This window comes from Gymnogyps californianus, chromosome 1 (assembly GCF_018139145.2).
Source record: "Gymnogyps californianus isolate 813 chromosome 1, ASM1813914v2, whole genome shotgun sequence".
Classification (NCBI taxonomy): Eukaryota; Metazoa; Chordata; class Aves; order Accipitriformes; family Cathartidae; genus Gymnogyps; species Gymnogyps californianus.
The window spans coordinates 111,774,524-111,796,062 of NC_059471.1; the positions used below are offsets into that span (position 1 = coordinate 111,774,524).

The 21,539-nt window shown below is 38.5% G+C and overlaps 1 protein-coding gene across 1 annotated transcript in view; it reads left to right on the forward strand.

Annotated features, from left to right (window-relative positions):
• ROBO2 (roundabout guidance receptor 2) overlaps nt 1–15,633 on the forward strand; it is a 476,837-nt gene extending 461,204 nt beyond the window's left edge. The window contains exons 26-29 of the mRNA XM_050895055.1: nt 1,915–2,085; nt 9,254–9,514; nt 14,006–14,206; nt 15,242–15,633. Coding sequence (XP_050751012.1) covers nt 1,915–2,085; nt 9,254–9,514; nt 14,006–14,206; nt 15,242–15,243 — 635 coding nt within the window. The 3' untranslated portion in view covers nt 15,244–15,633. The remainder of the gene's footprint in view (nt 1–1,914; nt 2,086–9,253; nt 9,515–14,005; nt 14,207–15,241) is intronic.
• The last annotated feature ends 5,906 nt before the right edge of the window (nt 15,634–21,539 follow it).

Below are 21,539 nucleotides of genomic sequence, written 5' to 3' on the forward strand. Positions count from 1 at the left end.
GCAAGTTTATTTTTGCAAAACATCTGTGCAATGTGCTGTGAGCTAGGATGGAATTTCAGGCTCATATCTGAATTTCTTTGCATTAGTGGTCTTTTTTTTTTACTTTTAAATGAAATGTTAATATTTTGTCTGTGTTCATCTGCTGTTTTATCCTTATCTATGAAACAAGGGCTTGATCACTTGTCTTTGTCTGGCTGCAGCTGTGCCAGCTATAGAGGTTAATGTTTCCAGCCTTCCCCCAAATGCTTATTATTGCTTTCTCCCAGCTCCAGAATTAGCTGCTTGTGTGGGCGTTCTGTAACCCATTTCAGTTAAAATGAGCCAGGTTAGCAAAGGCATACGTTTCCTACTGTTTAAGTTCAATTGGGCTTATTTTGGTAGAGGAGAGTTAGGGAATGTCCACATGAGGGGTTCAAACGTGGTAACCTCCAACAGCTGGCAGTGACATGCAGCTGGGAGACAAGCCTGCCTAAGAGCAGTGTCCTCCTCAGGGTGCACATCAGGCAGAAGGTAGAAGACCAAGCCTGAGACAGTCAGGAAATCTCTGAAGTCAAATACTGAGATGTTATTCTAACATGTATACGTTAATGTGAAACGCCACGTTAGAGAGATTATGGCTATTTTTTTTACTTTGCCCTCTTTGCACTAAGAATATTTCAAATAGTGTAGTGGGTAGCATATTACTCCTGATTAGGCTTATCTAGATCAGGTCGTATGTGACAGCATGTTGGAAGTAAGTGCATCTGTTGAAAGGTTTTACTAGAAAACATAACTCACAGCAGGGTAGACCCTGGTCTAAGTTAACCAGAAGATAAAAAGGCCTCTTACTAGCTTGGGGTCAGTTCACCAGAAAAATAACAAACAGCCATTTTGCCACTTTCCATCAACTCTTACACCATTTGGGCCTACAGTAGCACTGAAAGAGCAGAAGTTCTGACTGACTTATACATTTTCCTCTGCAGACAGGATTAAAACAAGTAAGAATTTTAAGTACCAGTTCTAAACGAATTAAAATGTTAACATCCCCAAGATACTTGGCAAGAATGACATACAGATGAAAAAAAGAAAGTAAAAGACGGTGATCTTTCGTTTTCATCAGTTATTATTAAACAATAAGCCTAGTTAACTGAATAAAAATATCAAAATAAGAGGAAGTGGATGTAGTAAATGAACTGTGCTCCTACAGTTCCTGCTGTGATGCTTTCAATGATCTGCTCCATAGAACAGCATCAAAGATTTTTTTTTTAAGTGAAGTTATGTAGCTTGATTAGTCTACATATATATATATATATATAAAAATCTCAGGAATAAATTCAGTCAGAATACATTAATTTTTTAACATAAAAATACTGAAAATGAACAGGAAAATTTTAGCATTTAAATATACTCCCATTTTTATTTCTTGGGAAAAGAGAGCCCTTAAGTATACAAACCTACACTGCTACATAGCTTGCAAAATCAGTTATGTTTATCTCACTGGAGTTACTCCAGATATACAGTGCATATGGGAGCCTCTAAAATGAGAATCTGGCTCGGCAAACGTGAAGGTGGAAGGCAGGAGGAGATAAATTTGATATGATTGCAGAACTGTTTTCCTTCCCTGCTCAAGGCTGAGGAGTTGTTATGACACATCTGTTCAGCACACAGAGCAGGTAGGAGTTACATGGCATACAGTAGTTTTATCACAACAGATGGAATGATTTTAATGATAAAAGTTGAAGACAAAAGAATGCCAAGTTTCTCACTTCGCTTGTTGTGCTGTGTCTTAAAGCAGTTGTCATCAGTGGGTACCTCGAGGGGACACTTGCTTGCCTCTGAGAATTAGACCAGATTTAATGTTTCAGAACAGACATTAATAGAACAGCCCATTTCAAGGCAATAACATTTTTTCATCTGGTTTCTCTTTTCTTTTAGGCAAAGCATATCCTTCCTCTCAGAGACCTCGGCCAAGCAGTCCTTTTTCTACTGACAGCAACACCAGTGCAGCTGTCAATCAGAGTCAGAGGCCGAGGCCCACTAAAAAACACAAGGGAGGACGGTTGGACCAACCCCCCTTGCCTCATCGTAGGGAGGGAATAACAGATGGTAAGTGTTGTGGTGAAGTCCCCAATGATAACCTGCAACAAGCAGGTGTGCAGAGTGGGAGAACATAGAGCAATCTTTTAAGGAATATACGTTACAGTGAACTATTTGTTTGGTGAAGTGGGGTCCCCTGGTTGCCACATGAGCAATATTGCAATGCTAGCAGTGTGGAGCTTGGTTAAGTGAGTCTTCAAGGAGCCTTTCTTCTTTTCAGCTCTGAACATGTTAGCATCTCTTAGGTTTTCTCAGATCTCAATATAAATCTTACCCAAAAATGACTGCGTTGCACGTGAGTTGACATTAAAAAATGGCCAGTGAGTAATTTTACATTAAATGAAAGTAGCCACCACCAGCAGTAGCAGTATGCCATGAATTCCTAAGGAGAAGCATAGAGCCAGTCCCACAACACTCTGTTTGGTTTGTGCTGTTTTTGACAGCCACCCAACAGCTACAGCAATATGTGCCAAGCTTTTCTCATGATTCTGCCTCACATCTTGTCTGTGCTGCTTCATTCCTGACATCCACTGACCTCAGTGACTTTGTTTCTCTCTTTAACATCTCCACTTCTCTCTGACCGCAGCTTCCCATCTGGAAATTTCAGGCGTGTCTGTTCTGTTCTTCTAATGACTAAGATCAGCTCAGTCTTCCATTATCTTTGCCTACCCCCTCTGGAGTTTGGCAAAAGATGCAATTGCTGCCTGTTACTCTTTGAGGAGGACTGGATAGGAAGGTGGCCGGCTGGCTACCTCCCCCTCATTTCTTCTAATCTCCGGCCTGGCCCCTGTAGGTGTTGAAATGATCAGAGGGGAGAAGCACGCAAATGGAAAAACAGCATTAAAGGGACCACTAAGGATATCTATAATGCCATGCAGAGGGAGAAGTGATTGCTTTCCTCATGCTGACCTCTCTTTCAGTGTTCAAAGCGGGGCAATTCTAAGAGCTAGACTGTCCCACCTGCCTCAGTGGCTCTTGTAACACTGTCTATCTGGACCACAGGAGTGTGTGTGATGCCAGTGAGTCTATCCCCTAATCTTAAGTACACCTTTACAAATCTTCCAGTGTATGGGGAAGGTGTAAAAATAAAAATCTGACTTTAGATTTTAGTATAAACATCCTCCTTATTCTAGTAAAAATTACTGTGGAATCATAGAGTCATAGAATATCTCGAGTTGGAAGGGACCCATAAGGATCATCAAGTCCAACTCCCTTCATTGTCTTCTTTAGACAGGTAATGTAATAAATAGATTTGATAGAGAGTATATTTAGTTTTGTTTATTTATAATGTGCTATTTATTACTCTAGGTACATGTGTAAAATATATTAACAACTTGCATGGTGGACTGTGGCCACTAAAACCACCAGAGCTCTTCTCTCAGTCATGTTATCATGTGTACAGATACAATTTTGCAGTATGCTCTGACAGATTCCTTGTTTGTCAGACCACAAAGGTGGTGACAAAGTCTTCACCAAAGGGGTTATCGTTACATCTCATGCTCTATGGCTCACCCTTATTGCCATATTATTTGGGGAAACAGCTTAAAGTAGGTTAGACTCCACTCGTATGAATCTGAATTGGCTTAAACATTAATGCTCTCCTTTTCTGGATATATTCCAGAGGCCTCCCTGCTACACAGATCTATTAAATAGATGTGTCTATGAGAACAGTAACTGGAAATTGTGGGTGTCGCTTGTGGTGGTGGCAATACTCTTTCTGTGCATACATTTAGTCAACCTTTCTGCGTGGCATATCCTGTCACCGTGAACTATGAGCCTTTTGGGCCACAAATTCTGTGTACATGTGAGTTTGTAGTGCACTCAGTATGGTGGGACCTTAATCCTTCTGCTTTTGAGTACTATTGCTATAGAAACGTTTAACAATAATATGGGTACCAGAAAATTAACAGGAATCCAGTTCAGGTCATGAGACAGATGGAAGTGTGACTCCTCGGGGAGTGACCCCATCATAAAATCTGGTACAGTTTTAAATTACTGAAAGAGATCAGATTTTAAGATTTATTTAAAAAGAGGAATCTCCTATTGTCTTTTATTTATTCTTTATAAAATACTAATCTTATTGGAGTTTCTTTCATATATATGAGTCAGAATACCAATGATATACTATTTCCTTCAACAGTCCACCTCTCAGACACAGGCAGTAACCATAACAGCTTTCGGACACCATTAGCTTAACATTTGTCTGTTATAAATCTAGTTAAAGTGCTTACTATACGTTCCAAAAATTTATAATGTCCTGGAGTAATAGAGGATCCTTTCCCATCCTGTCTTACCACAGGAACAAACAAACACAAATTGAGCAGTTTTTCCACTTCAACTCTCACTGAGTATGAGTCATTAAAGTGTAACGGCAAGTCTGAGTCATAGCTAAATTTGCAGAAGAACATTTGTCAATGAAGGAAGATAAAGATTGCTGCTGCCACCTGTGTGTATGTAAACAAACTGAATTTAGGAACCTCTGGTATACAGAAATTAAAAATGGTAACTGGATGCTTTGTGTGGAATATTGCAATGAACTTTACAAAGAGAGACAATACCACTATGCTTAAGCTACGGTTAGAAAAAGCAAGTAGGAGAACCTGGGATAGATCCGGCAATTCTGAGCCCTAATGCAGGCCCGTCCGTTCAGCCCTGGACCATCCCGATTTCAGTGGGAAGCATCACTATACATTTTCTCCTGGTTTTGAGATGTCTCCTATCCATTCCCTTACACCTGCTTCCTCTTGGATTTATCATGTGAGAACATACTTGGTTTGTCAATCATCTTCAAATTCCTGAGCTGGATGAGTCCTAGCATCCTCATCACATAGTGGTTATCTGTCATTTTAAATTTTCCTTGACCAAGTAAGCTCCAGCCATGTCCTTTCTCTGCCCTTTCCCATACACATCCTGAGCACTTCCTCCCTCTTAACTGTAACCATGTGGGACAGTGCAAAAGACCTAAGAAACTGTAATATTTAACACATAGCACACAGATCCCAGACTATGTAAGCATATGAAGGTACAACTTCATGCTTACTTTTGACAGCAATCCACACAAATCCCCTAAAAGCCTGCTTTTTCATTTTCTTCGGCTGCAGGTCAGAATCCTCTAGAGACTGACTCTAGATTGAGTCTTCATATTTGTCTTGCTGTACAACTTAGTTTTTCACTTCCACATTCTAAAAGACCACGGAGACAACAGGAAATCCACAGAGGAAGAATACCTTATGAATCCCTCAGATGATGAAAACTTTAATTCTGAGCTCACAGTCCACCATAAAAAACAAATAGGAGGTTTTTAGTTCTAGTGCTCAATGAATAATTTGTTTTCCTGGAAACGATGTATTCACAAATTGCAAAACAGTGGAATCTGTCATATAGGTGGTGGCATGGTAACTGCATGACTGAAGTTAAATATTCTTCCTTAGCTGAGCACGATGTTTAAAAAAACCAGAGGAGGCAGAAGGGAAATATGGTTAGGGGTTAAAAAGGAGAACTGGAACTTAAGACTTCTATTAGCTTTGCCACTGACTTGCTATCGTGTATTACAAATCAATTTTTGCTAAGGTAGATCACTGGAGAGAAGATGCTTACCTTCTGATGCTAGAAAGTGGTTCAGAGGCTTATTAAATGTCGCAGTAATTATCACCCCTAGGAAAACAAATCACTGGCACAGGTAGAAAGGGATGTCCTTATACTTGTAGGTTCTGTAACTTGCTGCTTTTTCCAGTTAATAATGAGAGGCTGTGCCAAAGCTTGACTGGTGCCTGAATCATTTGGCCAATGCTCTGCCTTCTAAAGGAGGGCTGGAGTAATTCCAGGCCGAACATCCATCTGCCTCTTATCAGGCACTCTGATGTCCTACAGCTTCTCAATCACAATCCCTCCATTACTAAATCAATAAGTCCATCACCTCCCCACCAATGCACTTATAAATTGCCTTGCAGGTTTGATAATCCTGCCATTAGAGGCTGCAAGTGGTAGTCTGGATGACATCCCACTGGCCTAGTAAGTTACTAGCTCAATGTGGGTTTTCAGGAGTTTTACCTGGCACCTGGAAGATAAATGTCATTTAGATGGAAGTACAGTGACAATCAGTGATACCACTCTGGATATCCTCACTGAAAATCCTGCTGAAGTCCCTAAATTTCTAGATTCAAAACTTCTCTGAAGTGATCGACATGATGGAATGAGTTGGCTTGCCTCTGTGTGGTAATAAGTCTGCCTGTTAGGGACGGAGACTACTAACTCGTCTGATCTCTGTTACCCCTTTACCAGCAGTCGAAATGCCAACCATTAACCATCATGTACATGCATACTTGCAAGTGTGTGTGGAGACACGTGCACAGTCACATATGGACGTGTTTGGCTGGGAAGTGAGAGGAGAGCAGAGGAAAGGAAAGGCAAGACTGTTCTCTGTGGCATTGGAGGAAGAAACTCATGACTCCAGATACACGGGGTGTTTATATATGTCCAGACAAGATAACAGAGCATATTTAGTAATTTACCTAAGGCAGAAAATTTGCACTACAGGATTTAGGTTGTAGAGCAAATAAAAAGCCACATTTCCAAATGAAGCTCTCTTCCAGCTTCTTTTATTAAAAAGGAAAGGTAGGTGTTACTGTGACAATCAACCTAAGTAAGAAGGTGAAAAAGCAAATGTCAGTGACGGTTGGCTAGAATTAGTAACTGTTCTTAAGGATCTTCTCAGGCACGTCTAACAGTTCAGTAGGTCTGTACTCAGGCTGGAGCTGGCTTACATTAATTCTCTAGTACCTGTAATTCTTCTAGAATTGTGTGAAGCTTCATTAGAAGATACATTTTATTTTTCATTTCTACTCATCCACAGGTCTAAAACACCCAAAGAACTTTACAAACATGGTTTTTCATTTCACTTCTATGCATAAGGCAATCGTTATGCCCATTTTGCAGATGGCTAAAAGCAAGAATCAGGTTAACAGTAGATCAGCAGCGTAAGTCTACAGTAATTCCAGGAGTTGCAGCTAGCTCTAGAACATGCAGTACGGTTTAAGTACAAACCTTCTTTCCTTCTCAGTATCTAATTAATAACAACTATTAGACGGCAATTTCTGAAGAAGGGTACTGTATGTTAAGAAGTTTAATACCACAATAATTTTAACAGGGTTTTTTTGCTATGATACTACTTAAAAAAATTGTTTATATTGAACGTTAAATATTTTATCTTGGAAAATTGCATTGTCAGACATCACGTTATGACTGTGTTTATTGGATTCAATGCATCTCCATAAAGTGCTTGTAAACCACAACTTCAGTAATCTCTATTTCGGATTGCAAAAGCAGATGCCAGTGTTGTGGTTCTGTACATTAACTGGTTATGATCACAATAAAATCAATTATAAGAAATGCCGTTTTGGAAGCCAATACTATAAAGCAATTTTAACATTGGCAAGCTCCCATACCCTCCTGCTTCGACCTACAGTAACTCAAGTATAGTCATTGTCATGAAAGGTCACATCTATATTCATAACTAAAAATTTCTCAAATAAATTAGTGCTGAACATAAAGCATACAGCAAGCTCACTGACAGATTATTATAAGGCTGTTCTAGCCAGAAGATAGATATCTTAATCTGGGGTATAGCACTTCAGCTGTGAACAAAGGTACGGGAGCAACATCAGATACAACCTCTTTCCCTTGTAGACACAAATAACCCACATGTCCTCATTTATCTGTAAGAGACAACGTTGACTGGAATGACATCTCAGCAACTTTGGAAGCATTTCTGCCCCATATATGAAGTATAAGTATCACCTCTAACAGCAAGGACATGAAAAAAAGTCTGTGTAGCATTATATAAAGCCAGATTACAGATTTCAAAATAAATTCCCTCCAAAGGCCTCCTCACCAATTTATAAAATTAATTTCAGTTCCACTAGAGTTATAAACATTAGACTTCCCTGCAGGCAAAGCAGAGGTTTACTTTTCCATGCCTGTTATTGAGCCAAGTTCAATTCCTTGATTCCTTCACAACACTGTAATATACAAAAGACTAGAAAGCAGGACAGACCCATATCTAGTGTAAACTAACACAGGTTTAGTGAAGTTGGTGGGGCTGCACAGATTTATTTGGGCTATGCATTGCCCAAAATCAGAATTATCAACAAGTGTTCTACATATAAAATGAGTATCCGATATGGGAGAGTTTTCATTACAATACTAAAGGTGCTTCCCTTTTCTGATTTTTTTTTTTTTTTAATAGTCTGAGGCTTTTCTGGACTATTATAAGTCTATCATATATTTTACATGAAAATCTTACATTTAGAATTATTATTGTCCAGATTCTATAATTACCTTGGGTCAAGGACTGATAAACAAAATGTACTTTTGCCTCCACAAATGTGATTAGAAGCTTGATCTTCAATTCTACAAGCATCTTAGTAGTCCAAGTGATGAACTTGAAAAGGACAGGAGTTGTTAGAGACCAGGCAAGCATCTTTCAGCTGAAATTGTGTTTTGATTGGTTATATTTGCAAGACTGCTAAAGTTAAGAGTGGCCATCCTCTGGTCTGTGAAGACTCTAGCTCTTGGCTGAACTTTCAAATAGTACTTGAATAAAATACTCACCTGTTGTTTGGTGGCTCCATTTAAACATGCGTTTTTCACAGGTGTGTTGATGCTTTTTCAATGACAGGAGGCTTTGTAAATAATTTTTCCCAAAATTTTTGTGGAATTTTATTCATTTTTATGAAGTTGTATAATTAGATTTTGAGTTTAAATCTCAAGCTTAAAGTGAAGCCCAAAAAAGGGGGTGATTAAGCAAGACCCAATATGATGGGGGGAAATCGTCAACTGGCACAGATCAGTTTTTCATAGCCTTAATTGCTTGCTATTACTAAAAGAGCCAGCTGGAGTATACCCCACAGAAAATAAATCCCATGCTTAGAAATGTAAGTCAGGGCTCAGAGTCTATTGATTTTTATGGAAATTAGAAAGAGCTAGCAACACAGTAACCTGAATAAAAAACTAGCGGAAGTTAAAAACACATTTCTGATTAACATGAAATTTTCTCCTTTTAAAATTAGGAAATGAAATGATTCGTGCCATTTGCAAGGGTCTTTTCTTTTCAGCATCAAATAGACCTTCTGTTTCAATTAAAAAATTAGTTCATCTAAATCTTATTCACGTTTTTTAGATCTTCCACCACCACCCGACCCGCCCCCTGGTCAGGGTTTAAGGCAGCAAATAGTCCCCGGCCAGCGTGGAGGCTCGGCAGAGAGGAAAGGAAGCTCTCTTGAGAGGCAGCATGCACCGAACGTAGATGAAACAAAGAGCTCCCTGGACCGGCAAGCTAGGACGTCACTAGAGTGGCAGCGGCAAACCCAGGAGTGGATAAGCTCTACAGACCGCCAAGAGGATTTCAGGAAAGCCCAACACAAACAAGCCTTCGGATCAGGTGTGTGTGTGCTGCACCAGCCAAGGCAATGCAGTCGGCTTCTTGACATGTCTCAGCTGAGAGTTTCTGTATCTGGCAGGAGTCTAGGATTGCCTCACGCCCCTCAGTGCCAGCCCTGGTGAGGTGCAGGCCGGAAAGGAAGAAAAGGCAAAGGGAAACGAGAGCTTGTGATCCAAGTATTTTCCCTCCTGCAACAATTAAATCTTGTTGGCACTTGACTTGGTGCATTCTTTACAGTGTTTTGGCAATTAATAATGCTGTCAAGCATAGCGGTGGAAAAAACAGGAACAGTTTCAGGCAGGCAGGGAAGGAGAACCACATTTTTAGAGTATTTTCTGTTAGATGTATTTATTTATACATATAGGGCCATATTTCCTAGTTCTTTCAACCTGCTTCTAAATTGGCGGCAGTTATTTTTGCACGTCTGCAAGAAGGCTGATCCTTCTGAGCTACTGACGTTCCTTCCAGCTGTATCTAAAACCCTGTCTTCTCCTTATTCAAGGATATGACAAAGTAACATTCATCGCTTAGGCCTAGCAAGATGACAGCACAGGTTTTCACCTTTATACAGGACCTGCTCGTTGCGGAGTGCTGTCTTTATCTCCTAAATGGATTTCAAGTCTGTAGAAATGCGTGCAGGAGGCGATGCTGAGCTGGAGTTGTAGTTCTACAATATTCGCAGATTCCTCCTCTCAGCCTGACCTCAAGTAAAAGCTGCTGTTTCACGTCCCCTTACTAGGGTATTTTCTTTAACCCACTAATCACATGTTATCCCAGTGCTGATTAGAGTGATACAAGAGGACAATTAAGAAGATTAAAAAAAAAAAATTATACTGTACGTGGAGTTTTCTGTAGGGCTACACAGTTTCTTCCAGTATGTATGTAGCTCCCACAGTAACACTAGAGGTACTCATATTATCCATGTTTTTCTTGATTTTATTCTACTATTAATGCTCCTCGTTAATCTAGCACACTAATATCAATGACATTCTAAAAAAAATAGTATGCAGGCAAACCTGTCATGGGGGCAGGATTTACTGAATAAAGTCCTCCTAGGAAATATTGCTACTCATATTTAAAATGTAAATATTTTAAATACAATCCATATTTTAAAATATAACAATAATGGTACTGTTAAAACCCCCTAATCTTTCAGCTGTATAAACAAGTGAGTGGTTGTTCATGTTGTGAAATGATGATGTGAAGTCGCAGTTTAAAAATAGTGTGTGAAATTCATACTACTTGGTAAGATGGCAATTTTAATTACAACTTACAAGATGTACAAACACATAGAAAATAGCCCGAGTATACTTTATACATCTCATTTCTTTGTAAATTATTATTAAGGATGCTTCTCTGACCTGGTTAGCAAGAACTCCCCTCCTTTTCCTCTGCTTCATAAGTGTACAAATAGAAGTTGTCAGTTATTCTGTGATACAGAGGGTATACAGTAGTAAAATTCCCATCCTGCAGGACTTGCATTTATCTGTCCTTAAATAAAAAGAACTTGATCTTGAGACTTCCAGTGCCCTACACGAGCACTGAATTTAGGGCTGGAGTGATTACGGGTATCTTGTTCTTGTAAAATTCAGGATGACCAGAGCCATTGCATATCCTTTATGCATGACAAAGGATTCCTCTAGGAGACATTACAGTTTTACCCTGCTGGAAGGGGTTCATAAAGTTTGTGCACAAGGTGGGCCAGAGCTTCATGTCTGTCTGTCTGTCTTCTCATCCCAGCTTCTTGCACTACAGCTTTCTTGCTCTGTATTCTTTTCTCTGGTAGATTTAAAAAAGGCTGCTCTTGTGTGTGATGCTTGTTTTTATTACTAAATTTTGGGGTTTTAATAATATTAATTGTGCTTCTTCCCTTTTCCTTTATTAATGACAAAGATCTCTGGAAATCTATCCTATCCCAGTTTTCAATATATTTCCAAAAGGAGTTATTATTAGCTATCAGCTTCCAGAAAATAGCTAATTTGCAGCTTAGGGGGCTTCATTCAGACATTACCAAGCTGTGAGTGAAATTTTGAAAGCAAGACCTTTGGTTTGAAGTTGAATAGAATAAAAATATCTAATTCTGGGAACCGTGTTTGCACTGGTTGCTCTCAGTATAAACAAGATCAGTGAGCTCCTGCCAATGGCTTCATTGTGGAACCGCAATTTCAGCACATCAAATATGACATTCTCAGCTACCCCTCTAAAGAAAGTAGTGCTAGATCAAGTTACGATAGTTTTGATAATAATAAAAGCTTTTTGGTTATCTTATGGGGTATAGAAACATCGTTACACACATGTATCCTGATTTCACAGGGGCTAGAATTATATCTTCAAATTAAAGGCTCAGTATTTCAAAGAGAAAGGCACTGGCAAAGCCTCCTGATAGTCTTTGCAGGCCTGGGGCATGGGGCACTGTTTTGAGTGTTTAATAAATGTGAGCCCATTCTAAGGACTTGAGACAACTGCCTTTCATGTTCTAGAATGTTGTGAAAAACTTAGCCTTTATTTTATGTCACAATTGCTTATTTTATGGATTGTATTTATTTCTGAGGGCACAACAGATAATTTAACACACCATATGCTCTATAATGATAATGCACTTTATATTTATTCATGGTCGTTTTTTCTCAATATTTCATAGAACCCGAAGGAGGCCTTATCCTGAGTCCACAAACTAGAAAAACAAATCAATTGACCATATATGTCATCTTCAAACTCTTTTGCAATGCTAGTGACTTTTCTTTCCATCCTTTAAAAATGTATACAGCTTTCTGCTAAACTGATTTATGCTGCTTGCTTTATTGCTGCCTTAATGCAAGCTGTTCCATATTTTAGCCAGCCTTTGGAAACCGGGTTTGCATCTGATTCTATTGTTAGGGCTTGATATATAAAGAACAAGTAACATAATTTAGGAGGCTATGGCTGTTAAATGCCATTTTACTATGTCTTTTAAGCATTTCTTTATATTTCAGCAAGGACAGCACACGGTCATAGCAGAAAAAATTGGTAATGCCCTTACGTCCTGCAGTGGAAATATTCTGGTCCCTTGGGCAGGGCCAGAGAGATACTTTGGCGGAGAAAGAAGTCAGCTGCCTGCCCTCTTCTGCAACAGATTTACCTTACAAACGGGTTCTGTTCAATAGCAGATCACATGGGGAATTCCCGTGTCCTACTCACTTGTGGCAGTAGGCACAAAGAATTAAATCCTGGGTTTCTTCCACAAATTTGTTCTCATTTAGCATTTCCCTAAGTTAATTGTGCCTCTGCTGCAGCCTTTGCAAAGGCTTCAAGACTGTGAATAAAAGCATTTTTATCTCCTCTTTTTTCCCAACCATCCCCACCTACTTTTCCTCTGTGTTCCTGCCCTCTGTCAAAGAAAGTCTGTTTCTCCTCATCAGGTTGTTTAAGAGTGAAGACAATGGGAAAAGCAAAATAAAGAAACCCCTTTCAGCCCAGATTCACTTTAAAAAATGTAAGACTCAAACAGGAGATATCCCACTGATTTCAGAAGGGGCAATTCCTGTGTTTGAGGTTAAGCATATGTACTCATATTCTTTCTTGAATCAAACTATATTTAGCAAAGTCTCTTTCTTCAGCTTCTGAGACAGCAAAAGTGGATCATACACAGCAAAGAAATAAAATAGTGCTTCTATTTCAGTGTAAAATCAGTGCTGCTGTTTTGCTTCTTAAGTTAGGATTATTACAACAATATCTCCTGGAAACTCTAATCAGATGTGATGTCTTGTTTTACTTCATGCTATATGAAGACGTACAGTCCTATGCTTTATTAGTATTAATCCTGCTCTCGCAAGCAGTTCATTATTACAGGTCTTCACAGAGGAAGAAGCCAAGTGAGCAAAAGTAAGCCTTTTGCTCATAATGGAACATGAAACAAGCTGCAGGAAGATTTATTCACCCCAAATATTACAACTACTAATACTACGTATAATATAATATTTTCCTATGTAATTCACAACCAGTTAAAAAAATCTTCAGTGTACTTTGCATCGTTACAAATTACTGAGCTGCTGGAAGCTAATTAAATTAGCTGATATTGTAGTTCTTTATCTAAATTGATTGGGGTAATGTTACCATAATTTAAGCTAAAGAAAGGAAAAAGCCCATTCATGTAGGCTTGAAGCAACAATCTAATCATAGTTGCATTGTTTTGGAAATTGTATGTGCATCTATTTTTATTAAAGTATCTATGATTCGTGATCTATTACTTCATAATTAATCTAGACTTTTTATAATTAATACAAACTAACTTACAAGTTTACATGAAAGCAAGATTAAATTCATGTTGGTTTCTTTGTGGGATACAACACTGAGTTGTGTATTTTCTTGGGTAAAATTGCCATGCTATAAAGCAAGACAAAAGACAGGTATCTGAGGGCAGGAATGAGTATGATGTCCATATAAGAATAGCTTGTTTATTCCTATTTATAGGAATTTATTTGGTTTCTGTTTTGTTTTGTTTTGCTTTTCTAGAAGAGGCACTCGTACCATATAGTAAACCCAACTTCCCATCCCCTGGCGGCCACAGCTCTTCAGGAACAGCTTCTTCTAAAGGATCGACAGGACCTAGAAAAGGTGAAGTCTTGCGAGGAGGTCACCAACGCAATGCCAGTGACCTTCTCGATGTAGGCTATGTGGGATCAAACAGTCAAGGACAGTTTACTGGTGAATTATGTAAGTTTATCTCTAGCTACAGTTCAAACTCTCAAACAGACAAAAAGAGAAAAATTATAAATCTGTTGTGAAGAGAGGAGAAAGTTGAGTGTGATAATCAGATTAAATTTTACCCAGATCTTTTTGCCTGCTGAGGTGTTTTGCCTGTGATGACAAACAAATAAAGTTCTTCTGTTCTTTGGTTTGGACCAGTTCAAATCTGTGTAAGCCATGCCAACGGTATCTACATAGTATATCTTTCAGTGTGTAATGCTAGTGAAAGACTGGGAAAATTGAAAAGAAATTCTAGTAATTTAGAATTTTCTTGGCAAAGTGTAGCATGCTTGTCTTGGAAATGCCATTGGTAGTTTTTCTCAGAGTAAATTAAAAGAGTGCTGAATTGTTGGGCATGGTGGCAAGCTTGTGATGCCTTCTCCTTAACTTTCTGTTGCTCAAAGAGCAGTATTCTGCTCTTTTTGACCTTAGATGGAGGTCGTCTTTTTTCGACTGTGTAGCCCAGTTTTTCAGTTGTATTTCCTAACTCTTTCCTCAATTTTCCAGGCCAGGGGAATTATTTTCCAATTTTTTTTCTATTATCACTCAATATCTGTTAAACCTTGTATAAAACCATGTTAATGCTGTGTACGTGATGGTAGTACCAGATGCCAAAAGGTTTGACTCTATTGTTTGACGTAGTACACCAACATCCCAGCTAGCTCAGGCATACTCTTACCTTTACTAGTAAAAGCAATGTAGCTGTTGGCATGTTTGCCTCCTATTTGCTGCAGTCAAACCCTCAGTATCTCCTGACAGTCACTGCCCAGTAGCTTGTAAGAGAGCTAATGGAGATCCACAAACCCTGAAATGTGCTGTCTCAGATACGGTGTTGGTAAGTGCTGAATTTTAGCATCCATCGCTTTTCATCTTAGAAGCAATTAAGTCTCTTCTCCCAACCTATTGAATATTCATCCTGTGCTGCAGTAATATTGCCATAGGCTTTGTTTTGTGTTTTTTCTCCTTATTACAACCTCTTTCTCTCTTTGTTTCTCTCTGTAGAGTAGTTGAGAAGACACATTGCAAGCTGCTCTGATGGACCATCAGGTCTGAACTCATGGAAGTGATGACACTAAACAGTGCAATGAACATTTTCTTTATTTATGTACTATTAAAAGAACTGTAAATGCAATGTAAAGACACACAGCCACACATATCCCACAGATACTTTACTTGTGTTCTTCTCTTTAATACACCATCCACCTTAAACTATTCCTTGTCAGGAGTATATAAAAAAGAAAGAAAAAAAATCACCCTCCAGGATGAAAAGGATTTCCTTCTGTATATAATTTCTTTTGTTGCATTGCTATGCAAGCTCACCTTCTTTTTAGCTATGTTCATATTCATGTCTGTTTTTATTGGTCTGTTGTACTATATGTGAATTAATAGGCTGTGGTGCCATATATTAACTTTTAATTGTGTAACTTTTATGTTTAAAGTTTGCACTGCAATTTTATTTGGTGATAAGCACAAAACTCTACTCCTCATGACATGAAGAAAAAAGAGACTGAATGTGTGAAGAACTTTTACGTCCTGTAAGCTACTTTGGATAATGCTGGATGTAAAGGAGTATGTTAGGTGGTTTTCCATTGGGGTGTAGAAATGAGAAAGTGACAGGCAAAACTGATGTCAGTGAAGACATTAGAGACAGATTTAAATCTTTTAAAAGCAAGCAACATAGTTGCTCTTCTTATTTAAGAAGGGGTCAGAAGTTGGAAGTGTGAGATTAAAGAGTGAATATGAAAATTAAAGGTAGCATGAGATGGCCTAGACCCTTTCACTAGAACGATGACCTTAGTATCTGTTTTTAGCCATCCCATGCCATTAAGTAAAGGGGAAGAAAAACAAACCTTGCTACAGAAAAAAGAACTTAAGGTGTTTCACTAAAGCTGTTTTTATATTGCAGTTTTAAAAAAATTACTACCATTAATTTCTCCAGTCCAAAATATAAGACAGAGATTTCCCAGGAGAAACAAACAATATAAACTCAAGGAATACCTAGTAAGTAGTTAAGGATGCAATTTATTATTAAGACATATTCAGGCTGCTTCCAAAAAATTGAAATGTCAGAGTATCTTATTTCATCTTTCCAATACATGTACAGTACAACAGAGGATAGAGCTGCACCACTGAAATTCATGACATTAATTGTTTTGATGCAGTCTAAACAAACCTTTGTGTTCTGTTACCTGAAATCTGTGAGAGCTGAAACTGGATCCACTAAATTTGTAGTAAAATGTTTAGTGTTTGGAAGGAAAGCAATGGTCAAATTATTTTCAGCTTGCATTAAGTACATTTCTGGCAATACAATACATCCAAAAAGTTGGATATAAGCAAAGAAAATCTTTGACCTGTGTTTAGTGAGTGGCTTCAAACCCTACTATGATGAGGAAATAACGCATGTTTATACACTTTTTGAATAAACCAGACTCTGTAAGTGGACATTAATGACAGCATTCTGTCTCTTCATTAATTTTCATGACTTTGTCCAAATCTTCTGTACCTCTCAAATCTCAATGAGTAAATTGTCAAACTTTTCTTAGAATATTGTATGTGGATAGCCCACTTCTTTGATGCTTAATTTAAATATTGCATCCTGCAACTTATTTCTGTTACTTATCTGACCATGATACCAAGTTTCCATTTGAATACCCTTTTCGTATAACCAGTCTATGTTGTTTTATATATTGCCTTGGAGCTCATCAGTATTAAGAACACTTTTAGTAATGGCAGAATTTTAGAAAAGTAAATTAAAATGCTAAATATGTGTTGCTTTTCATTTCATTAACTTGTTCCATGATAAGATAAAACACTACAGCCATCGCCTATAACTCAGCACTATTGAATACTAAAAAAATGCTAGTTAACTTCCTTAAGGTCAAGACTGTTATTTAGCAGGTTACAAACCAAAAAAGTTGAGAAAAAGATGTATGCATTTATTTATATATGTGACCAATGAATATATGTAATTTTCCTGCTTGTTAAACCATTATAGTTAAAACCATTACTTAAAAATGTGCAAAAATGTTCAAGCAAGATAAAGAAGACATCATATTTACATATGTATGTTTTTTCTTTTGGTATTATCATATGAAGAGAAGACTATTCAGGGTACAATTCAAATTTAATTCTCTGGAAAATTTTTAACTCAGTCACCAGTAGATTTTTTTTTTTCCTTTTAATTCGAAAGCTTGTGCTGAGCTTTGGTGGAACACCTTACTCACTATATTCTATTCAAAATTCAGTATCATTAGACGTTGATAAAGCCATCCCAATTACTTTCTAATATGTGTTTTATCTCTTCCACTGGAAAGTAAATGTGTGTCAGTATTAAAGCTGTGCAGTACCATGATATTCACTAACTTGTCCATCTGCTTCTGTACATTTTTGTTCATTAATAATTTGCTTACAATATTACATAAGGTGGTGTTGTGTATCGCAAAGTGTCTCCATTATCTTACAGGTGATGTCTCGTCTTTTTTTTTCTCTCTCTCTTTTCTATACAGTGTACTTCCAATGAACCACAGTACATATTTTTTAAAATGCCATTTAATTTACTATTTTAAAAGAAGTATTCTTCTTTTTTTTAAAAAATTGAAAACATTTATTGTGAATAATGTGTTTAAAGAAAAGGGATGTTGTGGCAGCACTTAGAATTGTTTTTTAATTTGTTTTTTTAAAAAACTGTTTATTGGCTACAGTTTGTTCACGAAAAAGTATGACCTCTTAATGTGTTTCATTGGTATTGTTAGTGCAGCAAAGTTTAATTGGCATAAAAAGTTGGTTAATAGTACTGTTGAAGTGTGTATTGTATATTTACTGGGGAAAAAATAAAACATATTCACATTTCAAATATATGTTAAAAGGCCTTGAGTAAGGAGTCAATATGTGAAAACCCAAACTGGGAAAATCAGGCAATAATAACATAGACTGAGCTATAATCATCACTGTCCACTTACAGGTAACAAGGACAATTTTATATGCTGGTTTTTGAACTAAGCTAAGAGTTGTCTTATAAATAGGCCAGTGGTAAACATTGCCTGTCATAGGGATTTCTGTTTAAGGTCCTGTCTATATTGGGAATAGTTGTACCAATGTAATTACACTGATACAGCTATTCTAGTGATACATCCTCCGTTTGTAGACATACTATCTCAATGTACATTAAGGACTGCAAGTGCACAGCTTACTTTGCTTAAAGCCCATAGAGCAGTGGACATGTAAAACCTGTGTTCAGTGGGTCTGAACCCTCGGACTTGGGGTTTTGTACTGGTGGAGCTACTGCCAACCCAGTACAGAATATCCCCAGAACGTATAGATAGATGCTAGGTCAATTTTTCTCAATCTTTGCATTGAATATATGCTCAATTCTAAATGCAGGAGGGCTGAAGGACCAAATAACAAATAGTTACATGTGCTTCAGTGGTGTATTGCTGTATGGGCCGCCATTTCGGTGATGCAAGCAACAGACATTTCTTTGTTGTTATTTATTATTTCTCAAGTCCTTATCCAAGTCAGTAAACCTTTTGAATAACTTTGGTTGTCACCTGAAATACAACGGAAACACCGTTCCTTGGGAAAAGTACAAAAGAAAAGGAGCATGGAGTGTTTTAAGTATGTAGATTTAACTATACACCAGTGCAAAAGGAAGACATGACTGTTTGAAATAATGATATGCTGGTTTACGCTTGCCTCAGCCCATACATTGCCAGCCAGGAGAAAAGGTGTGTATTAAGGCTGAGAGAATCCTCACAACTGACAGAGAAAAGGTAATCAGGTTGGGGGAAATTCTGGCAGGAACTTTTTTTTTTTTTTTAAATACAGGCAGCTCCTTTGGCTTTTCTACGATTTATGCAGTTTGGTTTTTTTATGATTAATGGCCTTGTGGAAATTTAGCAGGGGAACTAGAAAGAAAAAAGTTGGCCTTCTTTTGTTAAGATTGGGGGGAACTTGTTTGCTGAGGGGAGAATTTTTTAATTTCATTTTTATTTTTTTAACACGTTTTGTGTTCCATCTATCTGGAACACGCTAGCTAAAAATAAATTATTTTTGAAAACCATGTGGGCAATGGACAATTCATTTAGGAAGTACATTCAAATAGCAGTAAAGATGGCAAAGAGTAATACTAAAAAAAGGAACACATACACTGCCTTAGAATCAGCCCAGTCCACTACAGTTTCACATGTAATTCTGAACCGTTAATAACAGGTATAAGCTTCATTGCTTTTGGTTTCCATACCAAAATAAATTATCCAAAGTCCATAGGAGGCCTAGATCCTCGGGACACTAAATCTGGTACTTTATTTTAAATGTGTGGTTAATCCAAGCTGGTGGGACTGGAGTATGCTCAGGGTGTACAAGCCCCCAGCCCTTGTTGCTGGCACCCCAGCGGTCTCCAGCTGGGAAGCACACATGGCTTCAGGCTCAGCGGGTTTCAGTGGATCCCTTTGCTAGGCACCTTGTCAGGCATCATGTCTGTAGAGGCAGGGTACTTCACCGAGGATGGAGTTTTTCAAGGCAGGGAAGGTCTCCGATGAGTTAGGCTTTGTGGCGGTTCACATTGGGACCACTTGGTCAGGCAAGTCTCACGTTTTGGGACCGTTCCCCCCAGTCCTTGTCTCAGTGCTGTCCTGCTATGGTCTGTGTACTCAGTGCTGCTGGTAGCCCCTGGATCTGGGGCGCCTGGCATGGGGGGGTGCAAAAGAAGAATAGGCGTGGTGGTGCTGGGGGCACATAACGCTCTGCATGCATTGAGTGGCTGGATATATGCCCTATTAGTTAAGAGGGGACCAGGGAACACAGTAGAGCAGTGGTCCCAAACATCAGCTCTGCTGTTTGTAGCTCATTCCCTGCTTCTGTTTCAGACTAACCTCTTGCCCCGCCAACCGCTCCTCCACCCAAAATAATGGGTATGACTTAGAGACATCTCATGGGACCCAGAGGAGATGTAGGGCCATGCCTACGTGCTGTGAATGTGGACTGGGGATTTGGGGAGAGCTAGCTCTGAGCTCTAGTGTTGGCGTGATGACTAGATTGCTCTCTAGCCTGCCTTTATTTAACTGTGTAGCTACATCCAGGAAGACTCCAGCAGAAAACTAGTTCCTAGAGCACACCTCAGCATTGCAGCATCTCTTCTGGCATGTGACTCCTCATTCAATCTGTCGTAGACCATCCTGAGTTTGAAGCTGGTTTCTCACCACATCTTGAGGACTGAAATGGCTTATGCTGACATTTAGGCATGTTGTTCCTCTCTCTGCAGCAGAATGGAAAAAAAAACCCATGAAAACCCCAAACCTGTCACTTACTTAAACACAAACCTTTTAAAACAATCCTCAAAAAGCCTAGAAAACAAAGCATTTCAGATGTACGTGTTTGAGGATTTTTTTTTTTCCTTTTCTTGGTATTTTTTCTTAGCTACCATTGAAATGATCTATTTATTTTTTCAAAGCTGCTACACTCTCTCTCAGCGCCCCCCATTCTCCAGTACTTATTTTTCAGCTGCAGAGAAGTTATGGTTGAGAATAATTACATTTGTATACTTTCCATGTTGTAACTTTAAACAATAAGGTGCACGGTTGCATTCAGTTCGATTGATCAAAGCCAGATGGGGATGAAATGTTTGTGGTTTTTTCTAAAAAGGCCTGCTACTATTTGTGCTGATATTTGTTCCCCATTTATGCTGATCAGTGCATCTTTTGCCTTCAAGGATGCCATTAGTAATTCTCATTTGTGTTCAAAAGCAGGAATCCATTGTGCAGCACTTGGAGAGCCACTCGGATGCAGGTAAAGAATATAACAGCTTGAGCAAGTGCTAATTAGAACCAATTAAACTTAATTGACCTCCTTTGGCAGTAAAATGCATAATAGAACTTGCTCTGTCCTTGCAAAATGGAGATCTCGCCTCTAAGCACAAGAGTGAAACATGGTTTCATGTATTAGCCTGTAGTAATTATGTGGGTATAACAACCAGGAAGGGGCTTGCTCCAATTTGTTCTAATAACTGAGCTCTGCTGTATCAGGGCAGTGCAATAAAAGTGAGATTTCTGGCTCAGTCTATTTAAAAACAATTTTTACAGAGCAAATGAGCATCCCAAGATACCAATGCTAATCTCTAGGAATGAGTCGGCAGAAAAATACTGAGTCCCTTTTATAGGTAAGTAATGGTGTGAGCGTAAAAAACCAGGCAGTTATATGCCTGCAAGTTGGAAATGGCTCTGATGCTCAGAGGCTGTGTCTATCCTGAGCAGTAGGTGTAAGCTCTGGTGTGCCTGGATTGGTGCCTTGTCCAGGCGAATGATCT